Raw genomic sequence first — 18,763 nt, 5'->3', positions numbered from 1 at the left:
AGTTTTTCCTTGCCACAGTCAAGCGCTGTAAAGCGCTTTACAAATAAATATAAATAAAAATTTAATTTAATTTAATTAAAAAGAGGGAAATAGGAAGAAGTAGGAAAAAATGTTTGTGTGTTTGTGTATGTGTGTTTGTGTATTTGTGGTTTCTGGAGTGAGGATGTCAGAAGGCCTGTTCTGAGCTATAGAGCAGTGGAGTCTTAAATCGATAACAAGTTTGACTGCTGATGCTCACATGTGTATCGGTTGGTAGCAGTCACACACTAAATGAGCCACTGCAGAGAAGAAGAAAAAGACAGAGAGAGAAAAGCATGGATACATGTAGTAGGATGTAGTTGCAATGCACTTCAGCATTCAAGGTTTTTATGCTCTTTTAAAGTTACTGTTCTGAATCTTTTTTTCACTCCTGATGTACATGAAAGCACCGGCATACTTAAAGGCTTAAAGATGCATAAAAGTGTGATTCAGACCTCTGTGTATGCGACTCATCAATCCTCCTGGTAGCACGGTACCTTACAGAGACCATAGGGACTGGCAAAGCATTATAATTTCTCTCCACTTCTTAATTTTAATTAAGGAGATGAAGGGCAATATTTTATCATCTGGACTCGCAAAGAATCTCAAAGAAACACTTCAGTCATCAAGGCATTCATCCATCAAGAGGTACACATTTTGCATGCATATATATATATATATATATATATATATATATATAATTTACCAAATCTCATGCCAGAATCCAGACCTTACAATGGGTATAATGTGGCTCTTCCCCAAACTGTTACCAAAATTGTATAGGGTATGTTTATTTTTTTTGGATGTGGTTGCATTACTAAACACCTTGTGATTAATTGGAACACTGACTGCACCCCAGGCCTCCTCACCTTATCTACATCAGTATCTGACTTTACTAATGCCCTTGTAGCTAAATGAGCACAAATCTCCACACCCACACGCCAAAATCTAGTGGAACATCTTTCCATAGGAATGTGGAGGTTATTGTAACAGCAAATGGAGACTAAACGTGGAATGGGATGTTGAAAAAGCAAATACAAACGGCGTTATGGCTTATGGCCGGGTGTGCACAAACCTTTGTCCAAAAAGTCTATAGTATATGTATAGTACATTGCATGCTTGTTGCTTTGTCTTGAACCATAATTGTTTTCTGGGAAGGTAAGAATGGTATGAGCCACGCAATTCATTAGCTTCTCTGCGGATTGACGTAATGTACTTTATTTAAAAAAAGAGAGAGAGAAAGTGGTCACAGTTTTACCTCTAACATCAGTGCAATTATAGCAAAAGCTAAAGGTGCTTGTAATAGAAATGATGACTTGTCCCTTTTGTGCTTTTCTACTTTTTAAAACACTGTGGGGTTTGCAGGAGACGGCCTGTTCTTGTAGTCATATATTATGTAGGTCTGGTGTGGGATCCATAGGGAAATCACATGCAGGACATCTATATTAGAGTAATGGCAAGGGACACTGTGTGTGTGTGTGTGTGTGTGTGTGTGTGTGTGTGTGTGTGTGTGTGTGTGTGTGAGAGAAAAAGAGAGAGAGAGTTGTGTAATACAAAAATACTGCGAGCAGCATTTCCATTCTGCACTGTTGTGCACTCTTCTGTCTCCCCTGCCGATTTGCGCAGCCGCTTGGGGATCCCATGCACAGCTTACGTCTCAAGAGGTTCTAAGTAATGTACATTTTGAATGGTGTGACATTTCAATTTCTCCCACTTTGCATGTGTGATGAAGTGTCCATGGAAACTCCAGTGAATGTTGGTCTGATAAAATGTATGATGTACATGATGGGTTTATCTCCTATCTTTCTGTCTCCACCCTTCTTTAGGTCGTCCCCTTCCTCCTTCTACTGCCTCCTCCAGCCTTTTACCACCGGCACCCTCTCCTCCTTCTGCCCCACTCCACCAAGGAACACCCACCATCAGAGAGTGCCAGGTGCCCCTGCTGGAAAGCAGCTCTGCCCACACCATGCTGGATCACCACCCAGAGGACCAAATCTCTCCCAACTCATACCTTCTAAGGGCCCAGTCGACCGCAGGTGAGCTCCACCTTTCGGGGTAGCTTCCTATTCCATATCACTCGTATATGTGTTCCATCATTTTCTTATGTTTTCCCACATTCCTGACCAAAAATAAATAAATTCGGAACCTTCAAAGATCTACTGGAATTCAGGTATTTCCACGTAGTAGGATACATTTGTCACCACTTTATAAAGACGCCACTTTCTATAGTCAATTTGATATGTGGATGGTAAACAGCTAACAAAAGTTACTTCAGCCGTTCGTTCGTTCAAGCGAACAGACACAATTCGTATGTAATTTATAACTGGAGGGAAAAGAAGTGTAGAAAAAAAAAAGTGATTTTGCGAATGAAATTTTGCAAGCATTAAACTTATACCCTGCACTGGAAAAAGCCTGCCCTGGATCCTGGCACGAGGTTTGGTTAATTTCCTCCAAATGGAACAAGCCGATGATTTGCCGGAGCACAGCTGCACTCTTTTCGAAGTTATTAATGCCCTCTCTGTGCTGCACAGTCCTCTAAACTCTCCTCCTGCATCGAAATCTCCAATTCCGGCGATATATTTAGCAAAGGGGAGGGAGAGAAAGCTGTTAATGTAATTTCTGTTGGAATATAATCTATTGTTAATGGTATTAGCCTCTCCTTTGATCTGCTATAAATCTTTATTACGCCTGATCAGGGCCCCAAGTTCAAGAGCAACACGATTATAAGCCTTTTAAAATGACATTACATCATGCCTCTAATTGGTTTACTGTTTGGTGGAGTAACATCAATCACTGGCAGGCTAATCCACGCTGTAAATAAATTCACTTCAGGATCAGCAGCGTTACAGTTCTGAGGGAAGAAATGGCTGGAAAATTAATCAGAGCCTTGACAGATGTGAGACAAGAAATTGCATATAATATTGCGTTTATATATATAGCCTCGTTTCTATATGGAATTACTCTAGCATCTGCATTATAGCCTATGTCACCTTAGTTCATTAAAGTTTTCGAGTGTGAAAATGTGTCTTGCCTGCACATTTTCTAATAAAATATATAATGTTATATTGTGTTTGTGTACTTCTTCATACGGGCTCGAATAATAAGAATACCTTAGCCTTATTTTATTTTTTTTTTTTTCATCTCTCTCCTTTCACTTCTGTTCTTTGGCTGTGTAATTTATCTTTCTGATTTTATATCATAGCATTGCCTTATTAAAATAACTATTTTGAATATAGAATGCTAGGATATTATTTACAGAATGGATTCAATTTTTCCCCCCCAAACCAGTTGAAAACACTTAAAAACAGCTCAGGAAATCATTGGCGTATTGTCGAGGAGCCGCAGCAAGTGTCTTTTTGCATGCGTGCGAGAGTGACTTCTGTGCGAGTTGTGACGTACGCGGCTGCCGAGCGAGTGCGCGCACGTTTCCAAGTTCAATTAAATGTCCTGTGATCTTGTTGAGGGAGATCGCTGTGCAGGAAATGAGGTTTCTGCCCAATAACCCAGCCCACTGAGGCAGAAAGATAGACACGATTATAAAGAGGAAGTGTGCTACCAAGTGTGTCTGCGTGTGTGTGTGTGTGTGTGTGTGTGTCCATGTCTGCTTTTATCCTAAATCAATACTAATGTCATTTACTGTGCATTAAGTAGATTTCCACTCCTTTTTTTATTTCTGTGCCAATTATTAACATAAAGAAAGTGTATGGTGAATCTTTTATTGATGATTTTAGTATTTATTACTAGAAATTGAAGAGAGAGAGCAAGTTTGCCTCACTCAAGGGTCAGGATTTGAAGTGTCTGTTTGACATACATACACATATACTGTGTGTGTATATATATATATATATATATATATATATATATATATATATATATATATATATAGAGAGAGAGAGAGAGAGAGAGAGAGAGAGAGAGAGAGAGAGAGAGAGATTCACCATACATTTTCTTTATGTTAATAATTGTTTCCTTTTTTCACTCCACTGTATATATATATATATATATATATATATATATATATATATATATATATATATATATATATATATATCTGGATGGATGGATGGATGGATGGATGGATGGATAGATGGATAGATAGATAGATAGATAGATAGATAGATAGATAGATAGATAGATAGATAGATAGATAGATAGATAGATAGATAGATAGACAGACAGATAGACAGACAGACAGACAGACAGACAGACAGACAGACAGTGGTGTGAAAAAAGTTTTGCCCCCTTCCTCAATAGGATTCTAAAACATTAAAGTGTGACAAACATGCAAAAAGATTTGAAGTCATGACTCTTTCACCACTTTTTCACATCACTGTACATATTGTATATACGTATTGCGGGTGTAACGGTACACAAAACTTTTCGATACAAGGCTTTCGGTTTGGTACAAACGTGTACCAAATGCAATCCTTTTTTACGTGCAGAACATATTTATAATCTGATTTCCCTCTGGAACATATTACACAAGTTCGTTCAGTCTCCTCCTTGCACCTTGAGTGCATTTTCTAATTATTATTTTTATCAAACTTACACAACAATGGAAGGGTGTATAATAAGAAACTAGAGTTCTCACTCTGTTCCAGAAATAAGATTTGCGCCTGCATGAAGATGCTGAAGAATCCATAGCTCTGGTGTTATTTATATATATATATGTATATGTGTGTGTGTGTGTGTGTGTGTGTGTGTGTGTTTTGACAAATTATCTCCTGGATAAGGGAAACAATAAGGAGAACGATTAGATCATCAGGTTCCTTCAGATTGAGTAGCGTCTTATCATTATCAAAGTGGCCCAACTGGCTAAAAGGCTACTACATATATTCTTTTTCTATTTGCACACCCAAAAAAATCTGACCAATCATTGAGGTGCCTCTGCGCAAATTACATCATTATTTTATACGTATGTATGTATGGAATAGGCTTGTGTTTATTAACACAACTGGATTTCTTTATTACAGCGGTTTTTCATGGTTTCTGCATAACTGCATTACATATTGAGAGACTTGTTTGTGTTTGGATGAGCCTTTTGTAAGTCATTTCATAGGCACTTCTGACGGTCTTTAACACAACCTATATCACAGAATGAAATCAGCGAGCGCCCAGCACAGGCAGGTAATCCTCCCTTAAGCAAAAAAAAAAAAAAAAAAAGAAGAAGAAGAAGAAGAATTTTTTTTTTTTTTTTTTATATTAAAGAGCTTCATTGCTAATGCAGGGAGTGAGGCTAGACATAGAATTAGCAATCTTTATAAAGATTTACATTGCTTATATGGTCTTTACATAAAAATATAACTTGTTATGAAGTTATACAAGTTATAAAGATATAACTTGGCTTTTAAGCAGGTACATGTTCCTGAGCAGTTGAAAGTCATGCCTTGATGATTCTAACTCTAATTAAAGAACTATAGACTCTTTGGGCAGAGCTGAGGGTGTGAATGAGAGGGTGGGCTTAAGGGGTAAATTAAAAAAATCTTATTTAACTCCGCCTATTTCACTTTTACAGACCTGATCTTGCCAATCATTTTTTAATGTCCCCTACTGCACCTAAATCCTTTTTTTTTTTTAAACTAGCTTAGTATTTATTTTTTAAGTAAAAGCTAATAGTAACCCCAACGTTGGAATAGTTACTCATACGTGAACTCATCACACACAGCTGTTCACACCACGCATTGTTAATGTGTCTCCGGTGATCACTTATGATCAGATTTCATACATTGCGGCTACAGTGTCTTCCACTGAATATATATATTTACAGGCAGAAGCTACTCACAAATCATATCTTGCGTAACTGTCTGGGCTGTCTTTAGTCTGCTAACAAAACTTGTAAATTAATAAAACGAGAGAGTTAGGGAAGCTATGGAAACCAAACGAAGAGCTTTCATCTCCTATAGCATCACCTATATAAATAAGCCTAGTGATGGAGAGCTGGTTATTTTATACAATCTTGCAGTGATTAGAGCCAGGATGATGATGCAGTTTGTTAAGCAAGGTTTCGTCGCTGTCTGAGATGCTTCTGAGAGTTTTTCAAATTCACATACCTAGTGTTCTACACTCTTATGTGTCTTTCAGATTGGACCCTGTACTTTGTTCTGTTATAATTAGATCACACAGGACACACATTATTAATGGCAGGCGGGAACAGGGCCTAAACATGTGTCCCAAAATATTTGACATAAAATCAGCCATCATTTTACAGGTCGGCATGGCAGCATGTGGATGTTTCAGTGCTTTGCCCTCTAGTGGATTTTGTTTTAAATCCTACAGTTGTACAGTAAGTAGTGGTGATGGCAAGATTTTAGTGATTCGGGTTCTTCGAATCTCGGTCATTAAAATCAACACGTCTGCATACACAAACTTTGACTATAGTTCCAATAATGAAGATATTACAATGCAACTAAGGACAAATGATGCTAAACAGAACGAGTAGCTCACCAATCATATATTATGGTATGTGACATTAGTTCTGTTATCACGTCGCTCCCAGAAGAACATTTGTTCTTTTATCACATCACGCCTATGCTATGCAGTGCATTACTCAGGAAACAGAATTGAGCAGTTCATCTCAGGAGTCCTCTGGTTCCGTCGTTCTTTTGTATACGCTACACAATTTCTGCAAGGAATACTTGCATTGTGTAGCCACTATGAAGAAGTCTTGCATTATGTAGCATCTATGAAGGAATCTTGCATTGTGTAGCGTCTATGAAGGAATCTTGCATTGTGTAGCGTCTATGAAGGAATCTTGCATTGTGTAGCGTCTATGAAGGAATCTTGCATTGTGTAGCGTCTATGGGAGTCACGTGCCAAAAGAACGAACGACTCGGACCAGAGGACTCATGAGATGAACAACTCAATTCTGTTTCCTGTGTAACGCACTGCATAGCATGGGCGTGATGTGATAAAAGAACAAACGTTCTTCTGAGTCACACTAGAGACTCGTTCAAAAATGAACGAATAGTCCATGAACAGCTCATCACTAATAGGTAGGCAGGCGGGTATATGAACAGCACTGCTCATGTAGCTGAAGAGTCGTGTGTGTCAAGTCAAATATACCCCCAGCTTGCGTTTCCAAACACCCTTAGCAGACTTCTGCCAAAATCACTGATTACATCTCTAGTTTGTAGGCTACACGGAATGAGAAAATAATGGGAACTACTTTATTTGAAGGGTTTCTCCATAGGGCTTTTCAGGAGCCATGCATAATCTTTTGTAAAGCATTGATACAGAATTTATGAAAGGCTCTTGGCAAAACTCATGAGGTGACATTACAGGTTTTGTGTGATTCACTCTTTACATGAAACCGAGGTGAAAGAGGTGTTTTTTCTCTTTTTTTTTTGACGATAACAACCTTGAAGGTTGTAAACGATCTACTTTTTGTGACAGTGAACCACAAGTTTTAGAGTTCGCTGTATAAAATGCCTCTTATAGTGTCCTAAATGCAGATCACTAGATTTTGAGGTTTTGCAAATGATTCATGATATATAGGCTTCAGAAATGAAGTGAGCAGCATTTGTAAAGCAGAGTACAGTACTTGAGGAGGAAAACCAAACTAAGCCATGAAATAAGGTTTTGAAATAAGCCTTACGTAAACCCTTCAGAAGTGCTTCATAAAAGATTTATGAAACGCTTTGAATGTGTTGTGAAGGCCCAGTGTAGGTTCTCCTGAATGAAAGTGAGCAAACAACGTTACAGTGATTTGAATGTTCCACTTCATAACAATGGAAAGGGTTTTGCATTTCTCTTTTCTTTTCAAGTAAATAATAGCTTGTTTGGTTTTTCATGTCTTAGACCTGCATTTTTTATTTATTTTTTCTATACCACAACCAATCATTTGACTGATTTTAAAACAATGCAGCATGCAGACCATTGCTATTAGGCACTGAGTAGTTGCTGATGCGTGCTGAACCCTGTGCGTTTGATTTGTGTACTCCGTTGCAGCACTCTAGGCTCTGGGTTTTGCTGTAGCAGTGGGCTGCATTGTGCAGCTTTGCTTTCTCAGCCCTCGGTGTGAAGAGCACAGACGGAATTTAAATAATGGCATTATTTGTGATCTGGTATAACGTGGTACAGTCAGGCAACGATGCATCAAAACGTATTTTAAAATAAAATACCAAATACCATAACTTTGTGTATCAAAGTGAATGACAAAATACAGCAGTCACACTATGTATCAAAATAAAGAACCGTATTTTTGTATTTTAAAAATACTAAAAAAAACTTTTAAAAGGGAGCATGAACTTTTTTTAGCCGAGTCATGCAATAAATCTGACTTATCTAACCGGTTAACAGATTAAATATTCACGTACATTTCCCTGTGATCTCCCAGATGAAGTTTAGTGTTAAAGTAACCAACAGTTTAATGTTTAACAGTTTGCAAATGACTCATAATTGTATCTGAATTTAGTTTTGTTTGGTAATGAAGGACTACTTTGCATCAGCAACACTGACAAACAAGACATTCATTAGAAAACAACTGATGGCACCTGTATTCATAGCCACTATTTTCTAGCTAATTAATCATTTGATTGTTAGTCATAAATATGATGTATGATGTGTCAGGCAGTCATTCACGCAATAGCATGCAAAATCATGATCCTATTAACAGCTTTGGTCAGTATACAATATTGGCCAATCAAATAGAGTAATCCCCCGCTTTCGAATCTCGCGTCTCCGGTTTGTCGTGGAATTTGTGACATAACTAAAATAACAAAATAAAGTAAAATGTTAATACAGTACTGTATACATAAAATAGCATTTATGGGGTGGTGTCTGTTTATCGCGATTTTCCCATTTATCGCGGGCGGTTTTGGAACGTAACCACCGCGATAAACGAGGGGTTACTGTAATTTTTTATTGATCATTGGACAAATATTTGAAAGCTGTCAGCCTGCATGTTTCTTACCTTCACCACCTTCTTCCATATAGATATGAAGCCATTTTCATCAACCACATCAAATACAAATTTCAAATATTTACAATTTTATATTTGAAATTAGTATTTGAAATACATGCATTATAAATACCTGTGTATAGTCAGGGTGTCTCTTCGTGTTGAGAGGAAAGAGCTTTTATTAGTAGAGATTGCGAGTGAGCAGAACCAGGAACGTTGGCAAGCGAGGCTATCAGGAGTAAAGCCAAATGAATGCAGGCCTCTGGCTACTGATTTGGAGCATTGCAATACTCAAAAATGTCCTGACAGTGCTCCTGGAGTGGAGAGAGTGTAAGAGAGCGAGGAAAAAAGGACTGGGCTTGGTACCACACAGACTCTGTCCACTTGTTATAAATGTGTCCTCTATTTTTTTTTACCTGTAAACTGTAACCCTGGCATGGTTAAGCTATTTACATCCTCTTCGACTTTGCATCTCCTCTTTTATAGCTGTTTCTAGCTTTACAGTTACAGTAGCTGTGTAACAGTTTGTCAGTATGCCAAATATCGTAGATTGCTGTGCATGCACGAGTGTATGCTGGTGTGTATTTATGCATGTGTGTGACTGGCTCAGTTCTAGAGCGGTGCTTAAAAAGGCTGTTTATTTTTAGGCTGATTTTGAGGGCACTCTCAGACAGGCTATTATTGCTCATTAGAGCAGATGAGCAGGCCAGGCAGATGCCGGCTGTGGGTGGAATATTTAGGCCGGCCATCGCTCTCATCCCTCCACCCGATCGCCGTGATGGTCGAACTAAAGCTCACGGAGAAAAGAAGGAGGAGTTCTTTTACAGCCGCTATAGTTGCTATAGATACCCTGAGAACACATGAACATTTTGTATACAGTTGCGGCTGAGAGAAAAGCGTATTTAAAGATAACTAAATTACAGAGGCCAAAAGACAGAGGTCCCCTTCAATTGCCTGCTGAGCCGGCATCTTTTCTAGCCTTGTGCCTGTGATACGCGTGTTGAACTCCAGAAAATGTCAATAAACAGTTTATTGAGCTCAAGCCAAGATCGAGAACTTCGGCGTTGTTCCTGTTGCCAGTGGGCTTTCAAAGCATCGCTGCAAGATTAATGCAGTGTGGTGAAAACCTGCTCTTCAGCCTCCCTCACTCTAACTCAGGCTTAGAGACACAGACAGAGAGAGAGAGAGAGAGAGTAGTGAGCTTTTTAATGCTTTCCCGAGGCAGACTACAGATCTGTGTAAAACTCCAGTTATTGAAAATGAGACACATGTAGGTCTAAAGCTGCGATTGTGCTGTTTCTGGAAATCTACCCACATATCCCAATGCCGTGTGTAGCTTTGAACAGTTGAACATGCACTCAAGCACACACTCAGAAGCACACAATCACACAAACATGTGCCAGTGACCCAGTAGGCTTTTAGTGGTCTGCTTGTGCATGGTTTTCCCGATTGGGACCTGAGCTCAGCAATGTGGCCATGTTTGCACACTTTCCATCTCTACATGATGTCTGTCAGTATACATTGGCCTCAAGTGCACGTGTGCACATGTGCGTATTTGCATATGTGATGCGATCTTCCTTCATCCATAAATCCCCTCTTTGCTCATGCATATACATTATTCATGATGCATTTTCTGTAATGGCACCGATGCAAACCTCATGCCACACTCCAGCAGTCCTCTTCACTCCCCCGAATTCTCCGTCGCCTTTGCAGATATGTAGGATACATCATTAATTATATCTCATATGTAGTGAAGAGTCATAGAATGAAATGATTTATAGCCACACTATCCAGTGTCCCCCTGATGAGGATGGGAACCCTTTTAAATCCTTGCCTTTGGCTTGCTCATTAGGGATGCATTTATTTTACACTGTACATCTTAAATTTAGAACCGAAATATATTCATCTCTGTAAAGCTGCTTTGGGACGACGCCCATTGGTAAAAACGATATGCAAATGGTATTGTAATGGGAAATGTCTGGAGATGGCAACATGTATGTGGTAAATTCTCTCTATATTAGCAAGCATAGAAATGAGGTCAGAGACAGACTGCACTTTTTTTACTCCGTATTTTATTTCTATGGTATAATAAGATTAAACAAACAAAATAAATAGCTTCAGTTTCAGGGACATTTTGCATCAGCAGAGCTTATAGATATGTATATAAGCAGATGTCTACTGTTTGTTTGTTTGCTTGTTTTGTTTGCACATTTTTAGCTATCACAGACATTCAGCTTTCATTTGCTCCACCGCCGTACCATAGATACATAGTAAGAGTTCATAAAGTGGTCATACATCAAAACCTTGTCACACAGAGCGACATATTTCATTATCACCATCCAAACCGGAAATGCAATATGGAATGGAATATTTATGTCAAACGTTCCGAATATAATGTGGCACATTACCATGCCATCATCTTAATTATAATGACCGGTTTTACTACCCGAGGAAAAAGAGATCAGCACAGACGCTGACATTCAAAAGCCAATTTTTACTCTTGTAGTCCCTGCTGTTTATATACACTTTTATCAAAGAAGACTGTATAGACAAAAGTATTGGCACACCTGATTTTTTAAATCACGTGATTCTTCCCCAAACTGTTACCGCCAAAATTGGAGGCACACAAATGTTTAGAATGTCTTTGTAGGCGGTAGCACAGAAAGTTTCCCCTCACTTGAACTTGGAGAAGCAGACCTGTTCCAGCATGACAATGCCCCTGTGCAGAAAGCGCAAGGTTTACATGAGTTGAAGTGGAAGGTCTTGAGTGACCTGCTTTAGAGCTCTGATCTGAACCCAATTAAACACTTGGAATACTGATTTCACCCCAGACCTATCATACCACATTATTTATAATTTTTGCTAGTTGTTTATTCATTTAAATGCGGTGGCCGTTTGCATTCAAGCTGGTCGTCCACAGAGCTTACATTCAGCTTGTGCAACAGGCAGTATAGAATCATTCCTTTTAATCCACTGCCCATAATGTAAAAGGCCCCAACATTGAGGTGTTCATTACAGTGGCACAAACATGCCTATAGAACACTGAGAGAGGCTCCATATTCACTTCCTGCCACGAGAAAAACACCTCGTTATCAGAGACGGAGAGAGTGTCGGTGCGGAGGACGGTCTCAGTGGCTGTTTTCTAATTACGCTCTTTCATTTATTGTGGAGCAGACAGAGGCCTGCTGAAATCGCAGTGTCTATTAGCGCCCGCTGTCGAGGGGCTTCTCCCCATTACCTTTAGATTGGATCTTTCATCATCCCAAATTGACATTTATGCTTTTACTCCTATTGTTTCTCCGGTTTCGGGATGCTCACGGCTGACGATTTGTTTTCATTTGTGTCACTTGGCCGAGTGTCCCATGATGCCCTACTTCTCACTCATTCCGTCACCACTGTTCGGCCACATAAGTGCGGAAAAAGCATGAGAGAGGGGGATGATCTTTCCGAAATAACCACATCCACTAACTACAGTGTCTTCTCAAACTTAATGCCTCCTCGCTGTAGCTCTTCACATCAGTCTCTGCCATGGTTTCCAAAGCCCTGAAGTAAATTCCTAGTTTGATAGGTAGATATTCACTGTTTACGCAGTCATGATAGAAGGACTGCTATGTGTTAGGACAACTTCGACGTGTTAAAAAGATGCAAAATCCTGTGAAAGTACAGCGCATTTAAAACACCAGCCTAATGTATTCTCACATTACAGCTGAGTGATATAAACAGCTGTGTATCCTGATTCCAAATTGCTTATTCCCAGTGGCTGACAGCCCACAGCGAACAGCCATTTGTGTCATATTGAAATATCTTGGAGGAATAAAGGTATTGAGACAGGTGGTATTCAGGACCAGATTTGGCTTTGTGGTTAAGGGCAGTGCAAACACGCCGCTTCAATTCTCATCATCTCGCTCTTCTGCTGCAGTGCTGTCAGTTTGCCTGTCCGGCCATTGTGCTGCCGTTGTAACGCTGCTGAGTGCGCCGCCTGCATTTTCTTTCAAGCGGAATAATAAAACAACAAAGAAAACCTGCAAAAAAAAAAATGCAAATGATCAAATTGTCATATTGTAAAAATTTGAGCGCACATATTGCGCCATTTTCGGAAAATACCAATCAGAGGAGCATATTCACACAGACATGAGCACACGTTAGTCAGCCGTTTTGGTATCATACACCGGTTTGTTCGAGCCGAGAGATTTAAATGATCGCTGAAGTGTGTAAGCTGTTAACAAGCTCACAAGGAATTGTTCCCTGGTCCTCCTGAAAGCAGTAGTCTGGGGTTTCTCTGATCGTTACCGGACTTTCCTAGTACTGCAATTAACCCAAATACACACATCTTGTATCTTGTTATACAGTGTAGTAGTGCAGGTACTCTTGCACGATGACATGCCGTGCATCCCAAGTACACAGTGCATCGCTGAGTGTGTGTTTGTACAACCGGAAAATAATAAACAAATTTTGCAAAACCATATGTGCCAAATGGGAAGTATGGAATTGTGCGCTGGAGGAATGCTTTAGTGCGAATACAGAACCCATAATAACAAAACTCGCTCCAGAACAAGCCTAAATTCTGTGATTGGTACAGACTCAGCATTTTCTTCTTCTTTTTCCCTGTTTTTCGGGTCACTGTAGCTTATTGTATACGTTATTTTTGTTACCTCACTATTGCAAGGCCAATGGAATGATATTGATTGTAGGCTTCCTCTGGGCATGTGACTTCTGGGCCAATAGGGTATGAGCTTGTGTGAAGTGGATTCTTCAGATATGCACAAATGATCTCGTGCATTAAATTAGACACAGGTTCGAGGTCACATGCCATTCACATGCCCTTCTGTTCAGCATGTAGATAATAACGGAAGGGCTGCAACGAATAATTGTTTTTTTTTAATAATCGATTAATCTGACAATTTTATCTCGATTAATCAAAAAACAAAAAAAACCATTTACTTATTATAACTTAATAAAACCCTAATTCATGGTATTTATGTATAAAAGTGTATTTAAAAAAATGCAAAAGCCAAATATTGAGTTTAATCTTTAATTATGACATTATAAAGCTTATAAAAACAGAATTTGAGTATGAAAGGTGAATTGTGTAAATCAACATTTGTATTGTTTTTAATGATAATTGCAGATGGCAAATTGACAACCATTCTTACAAAATCAATATCAAATATAATACAACATTGTTTAGAACATTTTTTTTTAAAACAAAATACATAGACATTGTGTTAATTTGTAAAGATATAAGCGTCTAGAATATATTTAATTAAATTTTGTAGAATAATTAAATGATATATGCATAAATTGAATATACAAACATTAAAAACAAGCATATAAGCGCAGTGAAGCCGCAGTAAATCACGTTTAAAAACAGATAAGTTACTGTTGTAGTAAACAAATACTATAAAAAGAGAATGGAACGGAGAAACGCAGCAAGCTAACATGCTTGAGTAAAAAACAAAGGGAAAAAAGTTGCATTGGTGTTCAAATGCATAATCATTCGCTGAAAACCAAAACAGTGACTAAAAATGTAATTGTTTACTGCTGCTGTTATTTGCTGCTTTTAGATTTACTGTTTGTTCGCACCGGTTTAATTGAATCCGTCACTTTGTCGCGAGCGAGCCGATTGCGCAACCTGATGCTCACGACAGAACAGATCCAGTGCGACTGTCCTGAAGTTACCAAACAAACAGTTTACAAAACGGCACTTCATTAAACTACACCATTTTCACATGAGGATTATACAGTTTCTGTGCTGATGTTTCACCTTCATCCGTGACACTGGTGTACCTTTTCCTGATGTATATTGAGCCTGTACTCTCCGCCATTACGCAAGCGGCTGTGTTATCTTGCCGTCACGCTAACCCGTCACTTGAGCAGCCGAGCTAATCGATACCGGCATTCATTGACAACGAATTTGATGATTATCGATTTTATCGATTAGTTGTTGCAGCCCTAATTAATGGTGAGCATCCATAATAAAAAAGGCATTAAAGTATATATTATAGAATTCTCTTTGAAATCTTCATCTTGTTACATTCCTTCTAGAGTGTTACTGAAATCTCCCTTTGTACACGACTGCTTAAAGAGCCGCACTTCAGGGCCTTTTATATTTATGCACAATGAAGATGTAAAGCTTTTCATTTGTGGGTAAAGGTGTCTTTTGTGCCAGAGAGGCAGCGAGGTGAAGAAGGACAGAAAGCTATCTGTATGCGTCTGGTGTCAGACTTTATGCACACACACACACACACACACACACACGTGCGCACACACAAACACACAAATAGTGGCTACACAGCCATTTCACATGCAGCCACTTGTGCGGTGAAAGCTGATGATGCGTGCAGAGATTGCATATGAAGAATGCTTCTTCATGAATATAAAAACAACTTTTTTCAACCGTCTTGAAAGGGCTGATGGGAAACAGTGAAGCATCTCCCTCCTATACCTCTCTTTGCTCTGTTTCCTTCTTTTTCTATTTGCCCGCCCTGCTCATGCTTTTCACCTCGGCTTTGAGAAAACAGAAGATTTGTCTCTCTTTTTTTTTTTGCCGCTGCTATCCTGAAAGCATCACCTTAAGGTTCTATGCCTGAAAACCGGCACGTTTCTGCCGAAGCAGGAAAGTAAACGCACTTCATCATTTTAACGATGCATATTACACTCGCTGCTTGGGGCTGGTAATGTGAATGAGCCACTGTGTGCGTTTAAATTAAGCACACCGTAATGGGCATATTCAGAAAGAAATATTCCGGAGAAATTTAGATCAGCCAGAGCTCTAAATAGTCTTTTCTGTCAAAGTGAAGCAGTACTTTTTCCCCAGATGGAAGGCTAGCAGGTCAGAAAGTCACGGTGCTCATCAGCTTCTACATCTACGGTGTTAATGAAGAACAGGCTGACTTCACTCCTTGTTGGTGTGGGTGTGTAGTGCGAGTTTCAGTAAGGTCTGAAATTGTGAAAGCCTGGGAGGAGGGCAGTGTCGAGGGATGCAAGTCACCTGAGGTAATGTGGTTATGTCTAGCCTGAAGGTGTTCTGAGGAGGATGTGCCTGCTTTGGGAGAGCTGTAGTAAAAGATGGTTCTTTCTGAAGATTTAAGTCGGGAAAAGCACCTCGGAGAGAGACTGGAGGGCTGTGTTGATGGACATTTCCATCAAGTTGTATAGTTCTTGGCAATTTCAGGCACTTTTCAGTTTCACTTTTTGTTCAGTTTTACTTTTTTTGTTTTACTTTCCAAAAATAATGGATGTGTTTCTCACTGTCAGTGTTTAGCTTTTTTTTTGGGGGGGGGGGGGGGGGCAGCAATTCAAAACCCCAGGACCCTATACTATAATATCAGAAAAAAAAGGTACTGGCATGAACCTTTCTCTGCTGCAAGGGTCGTACACTTGAGTTCATCCGTTGTACCTTTTTGTGTGTATACTTATAGTTGTGTGTAAAACATTTAACTAAACATGATTCACGGCCCAGAGAGACAGACAGAAAGACAGACAGAAAGACAGACAGACAGACAGACAGACAGACAGACAGACAGACAGACAGACAGTGGCCTGCTACAGTATAGAGCACTGACCTCAACCCTACTAAACACCTTTTGGATGAATTGGAACACTGACTGCCCTCCAGGCCTCCTCACATCACCTACATCAGTACCTGACCTTGTTTTTGAACGCCCTTGTAGCTGAATGAGCCAAAATTTAGTGGAACATCTTCCCAGAAGAGTGGAGGTTATTGTAATCGCAAATTGAGACTAAATATAGAATGAAATCTTATGGTCAGTTGTCCACAAACTTTTTGTCCATGTAGTGTATGTATGACATAAACAATATGCACATATGCACTCATTCTGAAATGTACACCACATCCTCAGCGTTGAGTATCCGGAAATCCCGTGAACGCCCTTCGATCATTCCCAAAAGCATGTGTAACAAAGTGCATAGAGAGCTTCTGGCTCTTTACTCATCTCTCTCTTTATTGTTCACTCTCCTCCTTTACATGAATCATCTGTAACTTGCTCTCTTTTCTCCCCCCCCTCCTTGCACCTGGCCCAACAATCAGGTCATTTCTACCAGCTTTACTATTATAGAAGCATGCTGACATGCACTTCCACTACAATTCTACCACTGGGAACATGGCTTTAGAGGACAGGATGCATTCATCTTCCACCTGGAGACGAGCCACACATAGACTTAAACACAGTCTAGCACACGCGTTAATGATGTCTGGCCCTATTTCAGTTCTAAGAGGCTGACGGAATGCGCTCGAAGTCTCGAATCCTTCACAAAGACCTGTAATAACAGTCGTAAATGTGCGCGCGTGTGTGTGTAAGCATGTGGCTGTGTGTAGTGCCTTATTGCCTAAAGGGGCTTGATTTAATGTGCGTAATCTCTGTGTGCTGGAATCAGAGCGACGCTGGAGAGAGACACATTTCCTTTCCGCTCGCCAAACACAGATGACGGATCAGATCAGTTGTATGGCGGGTTTTATTCTTCAAGGTAATAAGGTCACGGACCAGGACTACTATGCCTCAGGGACCTTCATCACTCTAAGCCACCAGTGCATTGGCTTTACTTTCTAAAGCAGCTCTCAGCTTGTTACATGGCCTGACCATTACAATGCACCGCTGATCCGCTCTGCGCACGCACGCACACACACACACACACACACACACACACACACACACACACACACATACTCTGGCCTTTTCTTGCTTTGGCAGGATTAGGACCTCTTTATATTTGTTTTGTTTTGTTAGTTATTATTCTATTGACTTTTATTTTCTATTGAAAACTCATTTAGGAATTTAATCCCTATATTTATTTGCACTCTCTCTCTCTCTCTCTCTCTCTCTCTCTCTCTCTCTCTCTCTCTGTTTTTCTCTTTTGCTTGCTCAACTCTTACTTTATTATAATTTTTTTTTATAAGCTTCGGCCAAGATAATTAAAGAGACCTTCTTTTAGCGTCTATTTAGTGCTATGGATTTAGACTCACAGGGGAAAAAAAGAAACCGATGACAGAAATAATACTTTAACATCACTTGCGAGATTATCTATAAATAAAAACTAATTTTCCAGAGCAAAACAGGAAACGAATGTCATTGCATCGCCAGCGGCCAGTCTCGTCAGGTTCCCGAGAACGCAATTATGTGTATTAATTGCGGTGTTGAAATATTAAGCTTCGTTAATCCTATTTCCCGATGTAGCGAAAGAGCTATTGCAGTGCATCGATCTAGTTTTATTTGCCTACAGTGTCCCGTGTTTGCAGCATTACTGTTTCCGTGTATGCAGTGGCGTGCTGACTTTCTCTTAGATGCGCGGCTGTGTTAGGGTTTCAAATCCCGTCCGCTTTTCTCACACCCGCCGTTCAGACCGCGGATACCGGAAAGAATCTGATGTATGCCTTTGACAGACAGGATCAAGCAGTGGATATTGTCCGCTGTCTGCTGTCATGGATCAACTAGCAGGAGATAAGCAGGGAAGGGGAATTGAGTGAGAGAGAGAGAGAGAGAGAGAGAGAGATAACACTCGTTTGTGTGTAGGATAGATATAGACTGTGAGCTTCATCTCTGTTGCATTGTGCTGTGTTTTGGGAAAGGATGGCCATCATTACTGTAGGATTTAGAGCTGTAAATCTGTTTTTCTCATTCTCTCACCCCCCTTTTTTTTTCGCCAGCAGTCCGAGACAATAAATGTAACACAGGAGCAGGTTTGACTGCTTTCTCTCAGATCTTATATTGCTTTCAAGCTAAGAATGCCATTTTTAAGACCGATGAACACTGTAGAGCGCATAAACACTATTTTCTTTTATTCATCGATAAACACAGTGATACTGAAATGATTTAGAAGATTAATCAA

At 39.7% G+C, this 18,763-nt stretch overlaps 1 protein-coding gene across 7 annotated transcripts in view; it reads left to right on the top strand.

Moving 5' to 3' along the window:
• Nucleotides 1-18,763, top strand: part of tenm2a (teneurin transmembrane protein 2a) — a 290,186-nt gene that overhangs the window by 204,327 nt on the left and 67,096 nt on the right. For all 7 annotated transcript variants that reach the window (XM_046849490.1, XM_046849489.1, XM_046849487.1 and 4 more), the window contains one exon: nt 1,845-2,054. In XM_046849490.1, the coding sequence (XP_046705446.1) occupies nt 1,845-2,054 (210 nt within the window). The remainder of the gene's footprint in view (nt 1-1,844; nt 2,055-18,763) is intronic.

Source organism: Silurus meridionalis, chromosome 5 (genome assembly GCF_014805685.1).
Source record: "Silurus meridionalis isolate SWU-2019-XX chromosome 5, ASM1480568v1, whole genome shotgun sequence".
Lineage (NCBI taxonomy): Eukaryota > Metazoa > Chordata > Actinopteri > Siluriformes > Siluridae > Silurus > Silurus meridionalis.
Note: the sequence above shows the minus strand (reverse complement) of the source record. Positions and strands in the feature narration are given on the sequence as shown.